Source organism: Lepidochelys olivacea, assembly GCF_965140295.1.
Source record: "Lepidochelys olivacea isolate rLepOli2 genome assembly, chromosome: 4".
Taxonomy (NCBI): domain Eukaryota; kingdom Metazoa; phylum Chordata; order Testudines; family Cheloniidae; genus Lepidochelys; species Lepidochelys olivacea.
The window spans coordinates 121,474,620-121,496,561 of record NC_140414.1 but is presented as its reverse complement, the minus strand read 5'-3'; the positions used below and the strand labels follow the sequence as shown (position 1 = coordinate 121,496,561).

Genomic DNA, 21,942 nt, shown 5'->3' with positions numbered 1-21,942 from the left:
TTTCAGGACAGTCACTGCTTGAGGAATCCATGAGAGTCCGAACATTCCGAAGTGGTGAACTTCATTACTTTGCTTCATATGTTCTGACCATATGTAGAGTGATCTTGCTGGACACGGCCATCCAGCTGTGGAGGAGGTGGTTGAGACAGCTTATGTTTAGGGCACCTTTTCTAGCCTTTTCCCCATTCACGGTGAGCAGAGGGAATCCTGAAAAGGACTACTCAGTCATGGCCGCAGCTGCCAGATAACGCTTCTGTCTCACAAGTCCAACTGCAAGACGACCAACACACAACCACCACCTGCATGCAGATTTGTGACTAGGGACTCCCAGAGATCATTGTTTCTGTGCCCACCACCACTCATCCATCACCGCAGGACTTTATTAGTGGGAGATGTTAACACCCTTGGCAGAGGCCTATGCATGAAATCTTTTAAGGGTGAGGGAGCTGGTGCGCAGGCGGCAACCTCATGAAACTTGACAGGAAGGAGCCCTGGACTCAGGGCAGAGAAGTCTGAGACAACTGGAAGTCTCTGTCCTGCTGCAGCCGTAATCTGCCTTCACAGCAGCAGAGAACTCAAATACACCTGTTCCACCATTGGGCTCTTGAAGTTTGGACCATGCTTTGTCTGGAACCTCACCTCAGAACTGCTCACTAAAGGTGGCCCTACCAGGAGTCCAAGACTCCAGATGACATAGTTCTGAGAGCCATTGGGACACAAGCTTCTCTACCACAACAAGGTGACGGTCCAAGGAGAGGACCTTTTGTGTATGTACATTCCATTAGGGCCTTTCAGTGCAAGACCACACAACATATGTACATTAATGCTATTAATAATGCCTACTTGTATTTGTATCTAACCATGAAGAGAGGAAGTTCAGATATAAATGGTACATGATCCATCTTATTTACAGTGATTCAGAAGGACGAACATTAACATTCAATTTAAGGTCATATGTAAAAGTACATGTAACATGTGCATCTATGCCTACAGGAAAAATTCATTCCTTTGTATTGTTCTATTTAACAAATATATCAGAAAATATCATAATTCCCCTATACAAATCAAGGGTACAGCCATATCTTGAATACTGTGTGCAGTTTTCATTGCCCTGTCTCACAATATATATATTATAATTGAAAAAGTTACAGAGAAGGGCAACAAAAATGATTAGGGGGATGGAACAGCTTCCATATGAGAAGAGATTAAAAAACAGGGCCTGTTCAGTTTAGAAAAGAAATAACTAAGGGGGGATATGCTAGAGGACTATAACATCATGAATGGTTGGAGAAAGTGAATAAAGAAGTTTTATTTACCTCTTCACATAACACAGGACCCAGGGGTCAGCCAATGAAATTAATAGATAGCAGGTTTAAAACAAGCAAAAGAAAGCACTTCACCCAACATGCAGTCAACCTGTGAAAATTGTTGCCAGGGGATGTTCTGTAGGCCAAGAGTATAACTGGGTTCAGAAAATAATTAGGTAAGTTAATGGAGGAGAGATCCATCAATGGCTATTAGCCAAGATGATCAGGATGCAACCACACACTCCAGGGTTACTGAAATTGGACAACAGGGGCTGGATCATTTGAAATTGCCCTGTTCTGGTCATTCCCGCTGACGGATCTGGCACTGGCTGCTGTTGGAAGACAGGATAGTGAGCTAGATGGACCATTGCTCTGACCCAGCATGTCCATTCTTATTACCCATTGCTATGTAATGCCGACAAATCCCGGTCGTTGGCTGGCAGGATTGATTCGAAGACCTTTGGAGCTTAGTGCATGAGCCTCTACCACATGAGCTAAAAGCGAACTAGCTCTTAGCCAAGGCTGCAGAGCAAACTCATTAATCTCTCTCTCTTTTAAGTGGTCTCTGCCACTAGATGGGACAGAACACCACACCCAGAAGTCATGTGGATTACATAAGCAAATGATGATAGTCTTTACTGTAATACAAGCTGACAGGTCCATAAATTTGAATTTTGTCTAATTACAATCTCCTGCATAACACATTAGCACAACAATATTCTGCTCTTAGTAACAAGTATGACATTGATGTCAGTGTATTCCACAGGTGTAAGAGAGGAATGTGGCTTGTAACTTCGGCATAAAATGCCTTTTCTTTGTTCTTTTTAATTACAGAAAAATGACATAGACTAAAAGGGTGAGAGAGTAAAGTGAAGTACAATCAAAACTGCAAGAGTGGGCTCCATAACATGATGTAATGATAGCAGTGGATATAACAAAAGATGTATGTTGCAAGGACTCTTCTTTTTCTTGGAGGTGTAGCTGAGTCTGAACCTTGGTCAGCTTTTGGGAGCTGATCAGTTCAGCTCAAGACAGCCTGAGTACAGATTAATGATGTTATTGTTGATGTATTATTATTAGAAAGGGAGGCAAGACACCAACTTGGTTAGCATAACCCTATGACAAGCTACTGCACTGCTTCACTCTAAATTCATTGGGTGGAATCCTGGCACCACTGAAGTCAATGATAATATTGTCATTGATTTCAATGGGGCCAGGATTTCACCCATTGCCTCTTCTCCACATGGCATATGTGTCTGAATTGTATTCATTGCTGAGTTCAGTCCTGATCATGCAAAGAGCTCCTCCCAGGTGTACAAGTCTGTCCACGCAGAACTGGCAGGATCAGGGCCTTAGACTATGTTTTGGCAGAGCACAGAGTCTAGAATCAATGACTAAACTGTAGTTAAAAAATGATAACATCGTTCATAGTAGCCACTGCTATCATAGACAACACTAGGTGGTATCCAAGTACTAACCAAGCCAAAACTTTCTTAGCCTTTATAATTAAATGAGATTAGGTCTTTTCAGGCCAACAAGACCAGCTACTTTCATGCATCCAGCTGTTTCTCCCTACCCTGACTTGCACATTGTATTTATCCTAGAATCTATTTAAAATCTGGATCCTCACTGTCTGAGTTTATTGCACTAACTTTAAAGCTGAATCAACTATTGTATGGGTGGGAAGTTGAATATTTTAAGGTGGTGGGTTATTGTTGCAGGAAAAGAGAGTATTGCTTTTCCTCAACTAATGTTCCGCACAAGGTAGAAATTGTCTCCACATTCTTTTAGCAAGCAAGATATTCATATAATGCCCTTTAAGTCTAATAGAATGTTTTCAGATTTTTCACTCGTGACTGGTCTTTCCAATATATTTGCATTGATACTTGCCTTCCAATTTAATTGAGAATGTGTAGTGAGAAATAAAGTCAAGTGACCAGGAATGTGGTTAAAATGATAAATATTTTGCTTACAAAATTTGGGGCAGTGTCTCATGAATTCGTCAGCTAGCATGTATGGAACAGCAAGTTGAGTACACTTAGTTTAAACATCATTTAAACTTGTTTCACAGTTATACGTTTCCCCCCAAGTGTGGTGTAGATCAGAGGTGGGCAAACAGCCTACAGGCCACATCCGGCCCACGGGACTGTCGTGCCCGGCCCTTGAGCTCCCAGCCGGGGTGGCTAGTCCCCTGCCCCTCCCCCGCTCTCCCTTTTCCCTCACAGCTATGCCGCCGTGCGGGCAGCATGGCTTCCACCCACCCACCTCCCAGGCTTTCCAATAAGCCAGTCCTGCTGCTCTGAGTGGCATGGTAAGGGAGTGTGGGGGGGAGGTTGATAAGGAGCAGGAGGTCCTGGGGGGCCATCAGGGAGCAGGCGGGATTGGATAGGGGTTGGGGTCTCAGGGGGGCAGTCAAGGGACAGGGAGCAGGGTGGGACAAGGGTCAGGGGGGTTGGATGAGTTGTGGGTTCTGAGGGGGGCAGTCAGGGGGTGGGAAGTGGGAGGGGGCAGATAGAGGCGGGGTCCAGCCTATTTGGGGAGGCACAACCTTCCCTACCCAGCGCTCCATACAGTTTCACAACCCTGATGTGGCCCTCGGGCCAAAATGTTTGTCCACCCCAGTGTAGATGCTAGTGGTCATTCAGGCTGCTTTGCAAGGAAAGCACATGTCAGTGGTCCTAACCTCACCCTGCATCATTTTGGGTAGCTAGAGTCCATTTGGGTGCTAGCAGGGGGCGGTACTTGTGGTTCCCTAAGACTCATGGCACAGAGAAGGGGAAATGTGTCCAGCACCCTCTATTTTCCAGCTGAGTTCTGTAAGGTTGGCCAAAATTGAGCCTCACATGGGAAGGTTCCAGCTAAAGCTATACTTGAGTTGTCATATCTGAAGTGCCTCATTAATAGGTTAACTTAGCAGGTATAATGCTGCCTTGCCTTTCCTCCAATCTCGAACTCACTCAAGTCAGAAAATGCCTACACAGATTTTTATGAAGCTTTCCAAAGCAATGTTGTTTCTGGGCAACAAGTAAATGTGACGAGACATTTAGAACAATTGTGCAATACCAGCTGTACCTGTGACAATGCTATAGTAAATGTAATCATAAGAATCTGGGCTGTTGCTCAGAGAATTCCCCCTCCTGCCCCAGTGGGAGTCTTATGTACCCTAATCATCTTGTTCCAGCTTCCAGACTTTAAGGGGTCATTGTTATGTTTTAAACTCAATCATCTTCTCTTATTCAGTATGTGCTGTACATGCAAGTATAGTAGCTGATTTTCTAAGGTGTATATACCAGCAAGCACAGTGAATCAAAGGGCAGAGCTTAATCTTTCAATGCCACCGTGACTAATGACATGCTTGGATAATTATCATTTCTGCTTTCAGTCACAGGGAGTGGTAAGGCTAATATATCAGATTCCTTTAAGTTGCTATAAATTATTTTGTACTTTCCAAGGAATGACCACATACTTGGCTGAGAACCCTGAAGAAATCAGTCCTCCAGGAAAATACCAGCGTGACTGTATTTTACACCTACAACTGCAGCATTTTTACAAAAGGAAGTAGCTGTATTGCTCAACATTTGAAAGGTGTTCACAGGAAATCCTGCTGCTTCTTAATAGAGCAGGCCAAATAACTCAAAACTTTGCCGTGGCTATTCACTTAACTAAAAGTTTGAATTTGCTTCAGCCAAGTTGGGGTGCAGCTCTTGTTTGTTCATGTTTTGCAAAGATGTTTTTGCCAGTAGAAATTTTTGCAGCAATATATTTTTGGAACGTGAATGAGGATTTTGTAAAGGTGAGTATTCACCCCAGAATCCCCATTCTAAGTGTTGTGCTTCAAAATGGGTGAAAACAGTAACATTTGACCTGCCGAAGGTGTCCAATTGTAGCTAATGCAGGGGGTGACCTGCTGCCAGCATTTAACTAGTTCTCTCAAAACTGTTACACCTCAGTGTGAAATACATGTGACTATCCTGACAAAATACACTCTTTCTTGGCCATTGTTCTTAACAGCTGCAGCGGTGGCAGTAGGTAATACTCTTGCTAAGCTGGAGGGAAGATTCCTTCATGTTGGCTCTGGGGCCCCCAACACCCTTCTGTCCCCACTCCTTGGAAGCATTTCTCCAATAAGGCCAGGGAATCAGGACTTTCTGTGGGTCCCCGAGGACTCCCCTTAAAAGCTGGACTCCACTGAAGGGTATTGTGGAAAGCCAACAACAGCTGTATTACCTTTCCTGGGTAATTGCTGATGCTGACTGAGGAGAAAATATGCTTCCCTAATACCCCCAGTCCCCATATGTGAATCTTGTTCTCTATGGAGAACCCTCCATGAGGTCCTGCAGTGAGAGAGAGAGGTAATGGGTAGGAATGAACGTTGCCAAGTCTCACAAGGAAAAAAAAAAGTGGCACTGCCTTTCAAAACAAGCCCAACCCATTTCCGTGCTTTCTTTGTAATGAAAGAGGTGTCCTGGCACAAATTAAGCAGTGCACACACCAAAAGGGGCAAGAACAGTGAGAGATTGCTTGGAAAGGAAAAACTCAAATGTTTGCAACAGAGTTTAACTGGGCGGGAAATGATGTACACGTCTCTGTCTTTCTGAAAGTCAACAGCCAACACCAACTTCGCAAGGCCTCCCTCACCCTTCACACTGCAAAGGTTGGGTGAGGATGAGCAGGGTGAACAGTAAGCTCTGCTAGCACATGAAGGGATAGCCAGGTGGTGAGCAAGGAGCAGGGGAGAGTGCAAGGCTGGGGAAAGGGAGGTGATGGCAGGGATCATTTGCTGGGTGACTGACCCCCGCCAGTGAGACTCACCTCCTGCAGTGCAGGGGAATGGAAGAGGCTGGAGTAGTGGCATGTGTTCCAGTTGGTAATAGATGGTTACCAGATGGTTGTGGCTCAGAAGGGCAGCAGGCTCACGGACCCAAAGGTGGCTGGCCGGGCCTCTGTGTAACTGGCCACTCTACTCCCCTTGCAGCACCCTGAGGAGGGGCAGGGACTGGCCAGGCCCCCCATCCCACTTTCTGGTTAGAGGCACTGCTCTATCACAGGTCTCAGGGCCTATCGCACCCTCCCAGCATCACCCCTGTCCCCACATGGCACCCCTCCTCCCCAAAAATACAGCTAACCTCCATGCCCTCAAGCCCAGCTGGGGAAGCCACCCTGAGAGCTGCAGGCAGTGGAGCCCACAGGGAAGAGGGTGTCTGGCTGGGGCAGAATCCTGCACTGTCCCCAGGGTCAGCCTGACACTCCCCATTCAGGGGGCTCTCCTAGGGGCAGCAATGGGGGGGACCCTGCCTACTACCCCCTCCCCAGAGAAGGGGATCCCAGGGGAGCAAAGGCAGGTTCCTGCCACCACCTTCCCAGCCTCGCATGGTATGGTGTGTTGCCACTCTTACTTCTGCGCTGCTGCTGGCAGCGGTGCTGCCTTCAGAGCTTGGTGGCCGGAGAGCAACAACTCCTGGCCAGGCACTCAGTTCTTAAGGCAGTGCTGCCGCCAGCAACAGCACAGAAGTAGGGGTGCCTATTACAAAAAAGCCTAAACAAGCAACCTCCAAATAAAAGAAGCCCCAAACCCCGCAGCCCTTGGATCAGTGGCTGGCAGTTCAATCAGGATGGTGATACTAAAAATATCCATTCAATCTGAATGCACTAATCTACTGACAAATTCTTAAGTGTTATTTAACCAGGTGCTGAATAGGTGTCAAATTCTAAATTTTGGTCTTCTAAGGCTGACACTGTCAAATAAAAGACCAATGAAATAAAGAAAATATCTTTTATTCAGTACAATATTGCCTCATTTTAAGTATTTTTTTTTCCAAATTTTTACTTAAAATAATTAAATCAATCAATAAAAAAGCCTCTCTGAGGTTGAATCCAGCTTGGTCAATTACACAAGGGATGGAGAGAAAAAAAGCAGCTACAAATCTTCATGCAAGCAGAATTGTATGTGATGTTTGCATCCAGAAGATAGTACACGAGCAGCCATACCTGCCTAACACAGCCTGGTCCTGAACCCACCCTCCATCTCACCACCAAAGGCTAATGTATGCAAATTTAAATCATATAAAGTATTGTTTTTATCTGTCCAGAATTCAATGAAAATTCAATTTCAGTGTGAAACTTTATCTGCATATTCTAGACCTTGGGCCAGATCCCTCCATTACAATTGAAGAGCTTACATTCTGAAGTACTGTTTTGGACCGTGTCTATATGCAGGGTTTGTTCTGATTTCAGCAACTGATGGCCAATAATACATGGAAATTCTTACTGTATACAAGGAAAGCCATTATTTGCACTGGACTGTTTCCAGCAGAGGGGGAGCCATAAGGATTGCTGAAGTAGGGGCTAATCCCAATATACAAAAAAGGCCTTAGATGTGTAGCCTTGTAAATCATGAATGGAAGCTATATGTGACCTCATGATTCTTGAAGGGAGGAGAGAGAAAGAAAGAAAAATCTGTGGGTCTGATTCACATTTGCAGTAAGGACAGATCTACACTTCGAACGCTGCAGTCATGCTTCAGATACTTATGCCAACAGGAGGGCTTCTCCTGTCAGTGTAGGTACTCAAGCTCTGCGAGAGGCTATGTCAACAGGAGAAGCTCTGTCCATAGTGGGGATTAGGTCAGTTTAACTGCATCGCTCAGAGGTGTGGATTTTTCCTGGTGTAGAGTGGAAAGCAAAAAGCACCATTCTGGTAGCAAAAAAGGGGCTTTAATCGGGGTGCAAATGTAATTTACATTCAGTTTTGGAACCTTTATATAGCCAGAGCAGTGTTCGGAAAGTCTTAATGTAAATAAGAATAAGGCCATTAATTTCTAGAGGTTAATCCAACTAATGTCTCATGAGTGCGTGTTGGTTTTCAGTGATTCTGAAGCAGAAATAAATGCTATAGGATTTAGGAAAAATCATAAGCAACCTTTAAAATTTACCAATATTGCTTAAACCCTTCACTCCCATTTTTCAGTATAAAGAACATATACACATACATGCAGAAAATAAAGGAAGTTCTTAGGTTGACTGTATTTCTGCATCCAATAGTGTTTTTTATGAGCATGTATCCACAGAATCTTTTAAAATCTACCATGAAACTGGCACTGTACTGCCAAAGAATTTCAGGGGCACCGGTTATGAAATTAAATATGAAGGTAAGTACAGTAGTTGGTATGTCTGTTTACAGAGCATTTCATTGTACCTGACATGTCATGTCCTAATAAGTATGTGAGGTACCACTTTAGTAAGAATTAATTGTATAAAGCAGGTTAGAGAACTTTGCTGCCCACAGTGACATTTTAAAATTAAAGCACCTAGTAAAAACAACAGAAAGAGAAGTGTAAAGTTCATGTGGTCATTCACAATAAAGTCCAGATACCATATTTCAAAGATTCAGATAATTCTGAGGGATTTCGTTGAAATGAATTTCTTATATATTAAACAGATAACACAATCTCAAGAAAGCATCTTCTGCAATGAAATATTTTAGTTCCTTCATATAGAGACGTAATACACAATGTAACAACCATGAAAAACAATACAAAATGTCCTCAAATTTAACAAGTAGAAAAATATAACTAGTTTATATGGCAATTGTGAAACTAATACTGTACAGAAGTATTTATGGATTTTACAAATAAATTATAGCTTAAATGCCCTTTTTAATATAATTTCTAAGCGTACACTGAAACTTAGGCTCTGAAGCTTATCAATAACTTACCACAAATTAGTGCCAGTCAAATGTTCTGCCAACAAGCTCAAAGAATTTCCTATTAGGTTCATGAAAATATTCATGCAGTTTATCAAGTAAATGAGAATCTACATGAGGGTGTGCTCTTCCTTTTGACTCATGTAAACAACGTTCCCTACCACTATCCCTTAGACAATAGAAGCCTTTCGTTTTATTGAAGTAAAAGTTTGAAGCATTTATTTGAGGTGACAACCTTAGAAACCTCTCTACCTTCTCTATTTCTGGGAAAGGATCTTTGATTAATTTATCCCCATCTACAATGTGAATGCGATCAAGAGGAAAATACTTCAACCAGTTTTGCATGTGAAAGTAATATAAGCTTCTGTTTATTGCCTTGTAGTCCACGTTGAGTTCACCATCTTTAATCAGGAATTCTTCAATGGATGGATACGGCTTGTGCTTTTGTACATGATTATAAAACACTTGGGTGTAATCAGATAGTACTCTCTCACTTGGGTCTCTTAAAATAAGGAGTAGTCTTATTGACTGGTTCATGTTATAAACTCTTTCAGGCACTTTGGGTGATGTGAAATAGGCTGGGGTTTTTTCCACTGTGATCTGATGGGGATAAGAGAATGGCATTTGATTCATATACCACTGAAATCCACTTCCATAATGATCTTCCCAGTCAAAGAAATGGACTTCACTTTCTGCCACTGCAATATCTGGATGGAGACTTAACATCTCTAATAAGGCTCTTGTTCCACCTTTTCTTACTCCAATAATGATAGTTTGTGGTAGCTGCTGGCAAGATCCGTTAAAATGAATGTTTCTTTTGAAGTCATTTTTGAGAATTGTTTTTTTTAAAAGCTCTTTCTCAACAGATTGAGAAGTGGCCTCAACCTTAGAAATTACAGCTGGTCTGGAAGGCACTATATGAGGTTGAACAATAAGCAGCAAAGTTCCTAGTAGAAGAGCTGCCATGGCAGAAGTTCTTAATCTGGTTTCACTCAACCAGAATATGGGGTGTGGAGTGATTTCCACATAGACCGGTCTTGAAAAGTTGTGTTCCTTTTGCTGATTGAGCACGTATTTCTCAAGTAGAGCACTCACTAGGGAAAGAAAGAGAAACATGTTAATATATACTCAAATATATCACTGCTAAAAGTTACATTGTTTATGTTAAATATCATCTTGGTTTCTGCAGCAGATCAAACTTCCTAGTTCTCCCAAGAGTAGACTCCAACATTTCAAAGACAAGTAAATATAAGAACTGCATGAGAAAACATCTTCCTGCCATTTGGAGACAGAAACATTATAAAGTTTTCTCTTGACTCAGATATCTAAGATGCCTTTAAAGTGTGATAATTTCTCGTTTATGTACATGACTTCAATGGGTTTGCACTGGTATAACATGAAAATTTGATATCAGTAACTACAAGTGTGATAAATGCCTTGGAACCAAAGCCAGAAAGAAAAAGGGTAGGCCTGGACCAGAACATCCCTGCTCCAATTTTTGGCCTTTTAAAGATGGGAATTCTGGGAACTGTAGTGTAGTCCCTTGAGAGGTCAGGTGACTGCAGCCTGGCTGCAGAGCCTGCTGGGGAAAGTCAGACTATTAAATAAAAAAAAGTTGCCTAGAATATCAGGAGAGTTAGAGAGAGTATGGTGTCTTGCTTCGGGGAAGCCTGGAGAAAGAGTGTGAGAAAGGGCTGGGGGACAAGGCCTGAGTGGGAAATGACTTGGGGAAAAGTGAAGTAGGGGAGTTTAAGTGCAGTTGATATCCAGTGCACATAGATTTCCCTGGACTGGAGACTGGAATAGAGTGGGCTCCCTAATGGTGCTATCTACAGAAGATGGCAAACCCCTGCAATGATGGGGAAGAGGAAGATGTACCCCAAGTTAATAGACTAGGAGTTATGTTTGGATTGTTGTTTGAAGCTCTTCTATGCCCTAGAATTGGAGGGATTTGATTTTCCCTGAGGGCCAGATCATAAACACATTAACTCATCTGACCAGGCAGAGGAGAAACTGAAGTACATATGGGAAACAGAATCAGGGCTACAACCTCATCCTGGAATGAGGTACGATGGCTATTACAAATGTACTATAGATTTAGTGCACTATGCTTTTGAGTTCTGGAGCTTATCTTCTTGTGATTGTGCATGTTACGTTAACTCTGAATGTTTTTGCAAAATGTTGAACAAGTATTGGTGGTGATAATCAGTCGCAGTCAAATGCTGGCATAGGAAGACACTTCATGGATATTACTGACTGTCACTTCATGAGGTGATTAGCAAAGTCCACAGACACATTATGGTATACAAGTTAATTTTCAGCAAGAAGTACTGATTCTATAATATTTTAAATACTCCAGTTAAGAATTAATACTCTTAAGAATCAGGATGGGTTGTTTACAAGCTGTTATCAGGTTGCATTTTAATTTAAGAAATATGGTCCTATCTTTTGTTGCCCATTGTGATTCATTTTAGATACCGATTGGCCTGTTTTGTCATGTCAGATTTGGTGTGGAAATGCTAGCTATGCCAGTTATCTTTTGAGCTAGCCACAGGTGGTGTCTATACAAGAACAAGGAGTCCGCTGGCACCTTAAAGACTAACAGATTTATTTGAGCATAAGCTTTCGTGGGTAAAAACCCCACTTCTTCAGATGCATGGTCCATGCATCTGAAGAAGTGGGGTTTTTACCCACGAAAGCTTATGCTCAAATCTGTTAGTCTTTAAGGTGCCAGCGGACTCCTCGTTGTTTTTGTGGATACAGACTAACATGGCTACCCCGATACCTGTCTATACAAGGATGCTCTGCTGAAATTTTCCATCATTCCAAACAGCAGTGGGCTAGTATAGACAAGGATCTAGGCAGCTGCCAGTGTTGTTTAATCCTAGTCAGAGTTTAAAGCCACAAGGAGAAAGCATCTGATTGCTGTGACTTGTTAGGATAGTGAAATGCTAAGGTTTTACGCATGGGACAGCCTGGACTGAACAGCCCAAAAAGCTGGAGCTCTGAGCTACAGGTCACCTGCCTGAAAGATTGGGGCTAAGTACTGGAAATGCTTCGAAGTCTGAAAAGACATTCCAGTGATGACTTCACAATAAGTCAGTTCTCTGAAACAAGAACTAGTGATAGTTTCTGGTTAATAAAGGCTTTTCAAAGTGCTTTCCTTGAATTTACAAAGGGCTTGACTGTACCCCAAATTGGGGAGGTTTGCTGTGTTTTATTGTTGCTAATGGTTACCCAAGCTTTACACATCCTCTTGGTGGCTTCAACAATGGTTACAATTCAGCTATTCTGCTAGGTAGTTGGGGGAAGGGGTGCAGGGCCCAGAACTGGTATAGAAGCATGGAAACCGGCCCTCTTGCAGATTGAGAGGAGAGCCATAACCTGTCCTATGGTGGAGAGGGTAGCACAGTCTGTCTTGTGATGTATCACTCACAAGTATGATATAGGGAAACTCTAAGCTTTCTTTCCCTCTTTGCCCCATCATAGGTTTGATCACGCAGCGATGTGGCTTTGTGTCCTTAATCTTTCTTTTATTCCCCCCCCCCATCCCACTCTGTTCTTGCCAATATAAACCAGCTAAGAAATAATACCAAAAATATGGCACCCACGGATGGGGGTAAACCATAGGGATTCCACTATAGATAACTGCATGCTAGATATCCTGAATGAATGATGCTAACTCCACATTTAGTTGCAATATGAGCAAATGTTGCAGCAACAACCTGCTTAGGTGGATAGTTGCTGGTCAGAATACTAAAACAACAAAATATCAAATCTTGATTGAGGTAATTAAGGGCACAGCCACTTATTCCACAGCAGTATGTTTTAAGTGGGCAAGCTCCATAAATATAAGCCTGAGTTTCCCTGTGGACCCCCTCAAACAACAGTTCAGCCCTTTTTCCTGCTGAATTCCTGGTATTTTCCAGTAAGTTATGCTAACGTTAAAGAGCCTGATCGCACAAGCCCTTACTCATGTGTAGTCGCATGAAAGTAAACTAGGTTACCAGTAAACCAAGGGTTCTGTGAGCTAATCATCACTGGAACTATTATTTAGCTATCTTCAAACTTCGGTGAACCAAACTGACTTTATTATCTTATGAACTATGCCTACCAGTTCATCAGAGTCTCATATACAGTAAAAGCTGTGTTATCCGACACTTTATCAACCAGAAAGCTCTATTAACTGGCATTACTGATATCTCCCAATACAAATCTTCAATCTAGTGACCAGGACTAGTATACTGCCCAGCAGGTTATGCAATTGCACATTCTACAGTCTACTTTTATGCAAAAGAAGCAGAAGATAAGTAAGCAAGCTGCTACCAGGAATTTATTCAAAAAAGCAGCTTCCAGGGTGTGTCATAGGGTCATTACAGATTCAGCCCAATCTACTCACCATCTACATCTAAAATGATAATTGATGTTGATAACGATGACCCTGAGGCACTGCAAGATCCTGAAGTGCCGTCTGAATCAAATATTAAATTATGTTCAGTATAGTTTTAGTGTTAAGTGTATTGTTAGTGATTTAGGTGTATGCCATGCGCTGCTCATAGTAATATGTAGTGTCATAAGATAACCTACTGTATAGAAAACTTTACCTGTATACACGTAAGTGCTTCAAGAAACCAACCACTCTGCAGTGCAGTGCTACTACTGGATTGGCAAGTACCCGTATACTGTTTTATACTTTGTTCATTTTATTGTATTCTACTTTTTGAAAATTGGTATTCCATTGGTAAGTAGGATTCTTAGTTAACCAGAATTTTTGATTAACTGGCATTCCCACAACATGCTGAATAACGATGCTTTTACTGAAAATAGTGAGTAAAAACAGAACCATCAACTGGCTGAAAGGATTGTTTCATGCCAGTCATGCTTTTTTTTCTTACCCAAGTCCTTTTACCTAGGAAGGGTATGTCATAGGAATGGTTTTGAGGGACTGGAGCAGGCTAGACCTGACCAGGTAGACAGGTGGACCCTTGAGCCTCTGTGGAGCAAAAATGACTTTTCTTGTCTCTTTTTTTTCTTTTTGAAACACTTGTTTCAGATATTAAACAGCTTTGCATCATGAGACCTCATAGTAGTTTTCCCATAATGTCATTCCATTGGATTCTTGAATTGCGTTTGTTAAAAAGGGTTGGGTTTTTTTTTGTTTTTACTATTTGTAGTATTTGTCTTCTTTACACATGCGCAACTAACAGAGTCTCAGCTGTGCAGTTAAAAATATATTCCTTTTTGATTACTGAATAATTTGTGTTCGTTTTTTAAATGCATGCAGTATGTTAAGACTTTGTTATGATTTGACCATTATCTGGATCACTTATTTTTGTTGTGTTGCAGTAACAGCACAATACTTGGTGAAAGCTCATGCTGTCATATGGGTGTAATTTGTAAAGTGTAAAAAAAAAAAAAAGCTGAAAATGGCCAAGAACTTAAAAATTGTACAGTATCAAACTGTGAATCCCAGTGATAATTGAACCTGGTGATATTCTAAACAAAAAGAGCTCTCGGCCATGCTTGTAGCTTTTTCCATCACTTCACATTAGCTCTACAGACATTCTAGGCTTCAGTGTCAATCTTGGAATCTTATATCAATGATGGACAGTAGCACTTGTGCATAATATTCCATACAAGTTTAACAAAACATCTGTTGTATGGGCAAAGTGATATCCATGAAAAAAACTGCATATACATTGGTTTGTTACTTCAGCTTTCTCCTCTTATGCCCTCCTCAGGTGAATATTAGCCAAATTACTGGTGTGTATATTAGAATTGCAGCAGTTTATATAAAATTAAGGATGCTAACATACACTATATAGCTTTGCAATTTTCAAACCTGCAAAATGTTTTGGCAAGAATAAGCTCTTGAAGGTAAGCTTAACAGCCACTCTGCCAAATTACTTTCCTGCTTCAAAAATTTATTTCACTGTTTCCACAAGTCATTTAGAGCACACACGACTTCACAGAATGACTATGCATTCTAGATTAATACAAAAATTTAACTGTCAGTATCATTAGTATTGTATCTGCTACATGTAAATGAGTGAGTTGGTGTGAGAAATACATTTACTGTTAAATGATGCTTTGAGGAATATACCTAGACATTTTAAATTTGAATTACGTTTTCTTGATCTCTTCTGCAATTTTCTCAGATTAATTAGCAAAATAGTGGTCACATTATTTATTCAATAAGATTAATTGTGGAACAATCAAATCAGTCTTCACAGTTATCATTAACTTTGAAAAAGATTTTAGCTCAGAAATAAATGGACAACTTTTTTTCATTGTAAATGTAACTAGGAAAGAAGTGAGAGCTGTCATAATCACTGAATTGCATTGAGGGTTTTTTTTAAAGCACATCTGTCTATCTATGGTACTTATATGGTCTCATTACCGGAGTATCTGAGTGCTTTAATATATTTTATCTTTAATATATTTTATCCTCACTCAAGAGGCATTTTAACTAGACCTAGTTTAACTGATTTGAACTAACTTCATTTTAATGTAGATATTAAATACTATTACTGACCAAAAATGTGTCTTAAACAGTCACTTCACTTCTCATGTGGGAAAACGAGAAACTGAGAAGATATAGGCTGGGACTTCCAAAGAAGTCTAAGGGAGTTAGGTGTCAATTTAATTGAGTTTAATTCAATTGAGTTCAATTTAAACTCAGTGAGTCAGCAGTTTAACTCTTGAAAATCCTACCACAGTGACTTGTAAGTCAGGAGCAGAGCTTGAAACAGAAGTCAGGTCTCCTGACTCCCAGTTCTGTGCAATTCTTTTAACAAAACAAAAACACACCAACAATTCAGTATCTGTACTTGGAACCTGGCCCCTTAACATGAACATAGAAGACCATTCTTAAACTAGGCACATACACAATTCTAAACAACATTATAAGATTTTAATAATTATGTAAATCTGAAAATGCTTCTCAGAGCCCACCAATAGAAACTGTAAGAGAAAGAGACTCATTGTTGCACCATAGTAGTCTTATACAGATGCCATAATTTGTAGTGGTTCAAAAATTCTGAACTCACTGTGACTTACCTGCCTCTCCCATCCCTAACCCACAAACAAACGCAGCCCCAGGTCCTGCAGTGAAGAATGTATGATGCTGCAAAGGCATCTGAGTCTCCTATTCTCCCCCACATTCTTCCTTGTAGGAGAGTTGCACCTGAGGGACCTCTCAGTGCAACCAACTAAAGGGGCACAATCTGGCACAAGAGATGAGCCTGAATGAAAATACCAGATCTGAATGCTTCTTCTAGAGTTTAGGCTCATCTCTAATGCAAATTCCTTACCTCTAGAAGGAGACCAGGGCTGGAACCCCCCGAGGAGAGCCTCAGGCTCTCCAAAGCAGCTGGATATTTGCACACACTAAGCTGATCAGAACTTAGACTTCAACACACCCTAGATGCCAGACTTCTTGTAATGAATTGTGCTCTTGAACTCTACTGTGATGTATGTTACCTGGCATACATTACTGCATTGCCATTTAAAAAGGTTTGAAACTATCCATGCTGCACAATCCTTAAGTGTCCTAGACAGGCTTATTTATACGGAGACAATGTCCAGCTGAAGTAATGTAAACTTTGCAGTACTAGTTCTCTGGAACACAAGCAATTTTTAAAAACCAATTAAAAGTAGCCTTTACAAATAGATGGTGTAAGACAGTTCTGGTTAAGAATGAGTGAGACTTGTTTGAGTATTTTTGAAGAATTTCAAGGATAAGTTCTCTACAGTGTGAACACATCTCTTCTACAAAGAGAATAAATGTCTGACTTTATATGTTCTCCCTATTTTGTTTGTTATATGCTGGGTTCAAAACACTTCAGCAAGCATATTGGGTCAAGTTATAAGAAAACTCCCCAATATATCTGCAGGACTTCGAGCAGAAACTGCCATATGATGAGCACTGAAATGGGAGCTCTTAAAGTGCAAAGAAGCAAATATTTTAAGTTGTCTAATAGCGGTCTTACAAAACATTTTTGTTTCTTCATAGGAAAAACTTTTCCTGTAATAGTTCCCTCTACAGCAAAACTTTTCCCATACCCTCCTCAGGAAGAGATTCATCCCACGCCTTGTCTCTCTGCGAGTTTTAAATCCATAAGAATATTTTCTCTGGTTTTCAACTAAAAAATTCAATGTAATACAGCTTTTAAGTAACACTTGGTAAGAAAACGTTCAAATTCTAGTTTTGTGCTGTAATTACCTGGCAGTCTCTGTGTTTGCAATGAATTGTACAAAGATGAGAGTATATTAAAAGAAACAATACTGTGCACTGCTTGAGCTACTGAGAAATCTCCGGGGCATAAACTCTTGATTACCACTCATAATACAAGAAAAATGCCCATCTGTGTCTCAATAGAAGAGGAAAAAAACTTGGAGCAAAAGAAATTCTCTCTGAACCCTCTGCTATACTGGGTACTTGCCAAAACCTATGATTTTTTGAAAACTACTGCACCACAAATGGAACTACCTTTGTCTTAGAACTCCTATAGCTAATATGATACCATGGGAAGCCTAGGCTAGTCTAGTCTAGTTTTCAGTATGGTTGAAATGGTCTAAAGTTTATCAGGAAAATGCCTTTTGTCAGAAAGCCTTAAGAGAGTTCCGAGCGTAATTTAAATATATATTTGACTTCACAATTAGCAAAATCTCTAAACATTAATATATGTAAATTTGCATGTTAAGGAAGCCTGACTTGCTTGGTGTTTGGCTGAAGTTTTACTATATTTCTGGGCTCACAATGCTAAATACAATTTATACAAATTAGTTTGATCATGATGAACACAAGTCTGTACTTTTTTAAAGAAGGGCTTAGTTTCAGTGTGAGCAATGAAGTAGGAGAAGCTAAAATAGATTAGTGATATATATAACACCCTTTTGTAGATTTCCTTCCCCCTTCTTCCCTTTAAGGCCAGAAGAGATCAGTCTGATCTTTCATGCAAAGGAATAAGCCAAACCTTTATAGTGGTAAAGAGACAGCAAACGCTTCATACGGCTAGAAGGAAAATAGGACACTGGAGATGGAGCTTTTTATATTATGTGCTAAGATTAAATATCCCACGCATCCCAAAATAATCAATCTTGTGTGCCGAGCCAAGATTTAATTTTTTTCCTAAAAAAGAGGAGTTACTCCACTGCATCATATAGCCTTCAAAAACACACAAAGGTCTAACTCAGAGCGTTCAAGACATTATTTTTCCCCTTAAGTAAAACAGTTGGTTTTCTTATGCAGAAACAAAAAAGGGAGAAAAAACACAAAACAGTGCTCACAAATGTCAGAGCTTTAACTGTCCATTACTTGCTATTGCATCAAAAAACTCCAAGACAGTTACAAGCCTGAGAGAATACTACTATCCACCTTCCCTGTTCCCAAATCCCACCCTCATTTTGTATTTTGAAATAAACAAAATAAAACTAACCTTTTTTGCATTCCCTCCCATCATGTAGTTTCCTACCTTGATTTGTAATTGCAGGCCCTGTTTCTGGCTACTAGTCTATTATATAGAAAAATCCAACCTTTTCCAATTCATCTTCTAAGCTGACTTCGACTCCTTCATACCTGGCCCTGTGGTAACTAAGTGCTTCGCTTCAAGATCAGAGCAGAATGAACTGCCATACTTGGCTAAACCAGTCAATACGCTAGGCACTAGCTTCTGGAAGGAACAATCCTGCATTGGCTCTCGAAAGAAGACCAGATGAGACGGCAGATATCTTCCCTCTCTCATTCTCTGGAAATAGGACTAATGGAGGTGGATAAGAGTGCAGCCAATGAGATGGGTAAACTATAAGGAGCTTTTTTCCAGTATCTAAATCATGGCAACTTTAGAGACAAATATTGCTGTATTAAATTGGTGCAAATCCACTGCAGTCAACACGTTGTTGTTTGCTACTGACCTACCTGAAAAGAAAAATTAATTCTGCAGATGCAGGCATATTAAAAAGGGTTAATGTCAAAGGAACAGATACAACAGTGTGCTAAATACAGGGAGTGTGAAATTGAATCTGAAGTCAAGAATACTAACTGCATTTAACCAAAATGCCGTATAATTTCAAAGGAAGTGGAATACATACTTGTTTTAAAAGTGCAAATAAAGCAGGCACAAAAGTAGATCTTATTCCACTAAGCTTAGGACCTCCTAACGCTGGGAAAAACACTGGCACAATTTACTTATATGCACTGCATTAAACATTACCTCAAATGGCACATTTCCTTTCCATTAAGCCATGCTGTCAAATAACTGGGGAGCATATACTTCAAGCGATCTCACTGGATATGTGCGATGAACTGAGCAATTTCTGCTGTCCTATGTAGGAATAATGAGGAGCACAGCTGGATTCTTGGTGGCCACTGCAGGGATCTCAAACACTTCAAAGCTGATATATACAAAGTCTGGGAGGATTAAATTATTAGGACTTCATAGTTCTCTCTCCCTGTGTCTCCTAAAAAGGAAGAGGCACAAGGTTTGGCTAAAGATAACCTCAAACTATTCCACTACAGGGAGAACAGGAAAAGACATATGTTACACACACACATTATATATATGTGTGTGTGTGTATGTAAAAAAAAAATAAATTCAGAGATCAGATTGGTTATATTTCACAGCTAAGTGTCTACTACTGTTTCTAATGGATGGAAGACAGGACACAAAAATCTGCCAAGCTGCACCCCTCTGGGGAGTGGATGTCTTGTCTGGGTGAGTGGTAAGGGGTGTGTGCAGCAGCAGCACATCTTTAGAGAAGGCTTATAAAAGCATTTTCCTCTGAGTGATTGTTTTGTGCAGTGTCTCTCAGCAAGACCTTTTAGTCCCTCAATTTTGAAGTCCCATGCAGACATGCTGTGACAGCTTAATTCTGTCCCCTATATACTAGAAGCTAACAGCTCACCTCCTTCCCCAAAAGCCAAGGTGGGGTTTAATAATAATTAGCTCCCCCTTCAATCCCCCCAAACTCTCATCCAATCTTGGGTGGGCAGATCTGTAGCTCGCTCTGTCCTACTTGGATCCATTTTGGTAATATGACGCTCAGCAGGTGAGTCGATGCCAGGAGGAACAGGAAACCATTCTGCTGCTCACTACAACGCTGCGCTGGGTTATTCTGCTTTCTCCACCCGTGTAGCTCCCCGGGGCCCGATGGCGAGGGTCCGGCTTTGCACCCCGGTGTCACTAAGCTGGCCACGAGGGTTTATCGAGAAAACACCTGCCGCCTGCCCACAAACATCAGCCCCGGCCAAAACCTAGCGTGACTTCCAAACCCCAGCGGGCCAGGTGCCTCCTCCTTTCTTCCCTATTCCCCGCTGACATGCGAGTGGCTCGGAAAGGGGACGGGCGCAGCGTGGCCAGCTGGGGTGGGAGAGCCTAGAGTCTCCCGAAGAGACCCGCGCCGCCGGAGGAGATCCCGACAAAAACCAGCAGCCGCTTCGGTGCTCACTCCCTTCCCTGCCCAGCGCAGGGCATACCTGGGTTCAGCCTCCGTGCAGGGCCGGGCTGGGGCTGCTCAGGACTGCGCTCAGCGAACCTGCCGGTGCCAGGCTGAAATCCCCGAGTCCCCCGCTGCCCCCGCCCCGTGCCCGTCAGAGCGGTGCCCGGTCCCGGCAGGCCCCCGGAGCGCTGCAGAGCCCGGCGCACTCGCTCACCTGGGCACAGTCTGCCTGAGTCAGAGCCGACACCGGACCCCTGCCGCCCAGTGCCTCAACCCCACCCAGGTGACCCCCAAACCTCAGCGCTAAGGCGCCTCGCCGCGCACCCCCAACCGTCACCCCTGCCCCTACCCGAACCCCAGTTTCCAATTCAACCACGAACCTCTCGTGCATCCTTCATGTCCTGCCCCACACCGCCAGCCTACCGACCCCCAACTTCAATTCACCACCCGGACGTCAACCCCTACCCACCCATGTGCCCCCACCCCGCCCCCTCCAGAGACCCCCCAACTTCACTCCCCAGCTACCATCCCAAATATCAACCCCCATTATAGCCACCAACGTGCTCCTAAACCTCCTCCTCCAAATGAGCCCCCCAAGTTCCCAACCTCACTCCCACCTGCCGCCCCAAACAAACCCCAATGCACCCCGCCTGCCCCCAACCTCACTTCCACCTCAAACAAACCCCAATGCACCCCGCCTGCCCCCCAACCTCACTCCCCGCGTACCGCCCCAAACAAACCCCAATGCACCTCGCCTGCCCCCAACCTCACTCCCACCTCAAACAAACCCCAATGCACCCCGCCTGCCTCCCAACCTCACTCCCCGCGTACCGCCCCAAACAAACCCCAATGCACCCCGCCTGCCCCCCAACCTCACTCCCCGCGTACCGCCCCAAACAAACCCCAATGCACCTCGCCTGCCCCCAACTTCACTCCCACCTCAAACAAACCCCAATGCACCCCGCCTGCCCCCAAACCTCACTACCACCTGCCGCCCCAAACCAGCCCCCAAACACCCCGCGTGCCCCCAACCTCCCGCCCCATGCACCACCTCAAACACCAACCCTACACCCCAATGCGCCCCCCAACCTCACTCCCCGTGCCCCACCCAAGCAGCAAGCCCCGATCCGCCCTGCCCTACCCGCAGAGGAGCTCCGCTCCCCGGGCTGCACCTGCCCCTCGCTTACCCTCCTGACGCCGAGCCGTCGGCCGGGCTCCTGCAGCTGGGGCCGCCCCGCTGTGCCATGAACTGAGACGCCGGGGAGAGAGAGCAGCTGCGCGGGCAGGAGGGCGCCCGGAGCGAGGCGAGGAGCGGGGCGCGCCGGCCGCTGCAGCCCCAGCGCGACAGGCAGAGCGGGCGAGAGGCTGCGCTGATCCCCGCGGAGGAGGGAAGCCTGGCACAGAGAGCCAGGGAGCGAGCGCCCGCTGCTGCCAGCCTCGCTCAGGTACAAACCTAGGGCTCGAAGCCTCCTCCCACCGCGTCCAGGGCCAGCCC

At 43.1% G+C, this 21,942-nt stretch overlaps 1 protein-coding gene across 3 annotated transcripts; it reads right to left on the bottom strand.

The window, feature by feature from the left end:
* Positions 1–8,960: 8,960 nt before the first annotated feature.
* Positions 8,961–21,939, bottom strand: HS3ST1 (heparan sulfate-glucosamine 3-sulfotransferase 1). Of its 3 annotated transcripts, XM_084627282.1 has the most exons (3): positions 21,635–21,721; positions 19,223–19,469; positions 8,961–10,102 (listed from the first exon to the last, which is right to left on the bottom strand). In XM_084627282.1, exon 3 carries the CDS (start codon positions 9,972–9,974, stop codon positions 9,027–9,029), a length of 948 nt encoding a protein of 315 aa, XP_084483408.1. In that variant the 5' UTR covers positions 9,975–10,102; positions 19,223–19,469; positions 21,635–21,721; the 3' UTR covers positions 8,961–9,026. The 3 variants fall into 3 exon arrangements, with proteins under 3 accessions (XP_084483408.1, XP_084483410.1, XP_084483409.1); XM_084627284.1 differs by lacking the exons at positions 19,223–19,469; positions 21,635–21,721 and adding an exon at positions 21,901–21,939; XM_084627283.1 differs by lacking the exon at positions 19,223–19,469 and having other exon boundaries at positions 21,635–21,887.
* Positions 21,940–21,942: the final 3 nt, after the last annotated feature.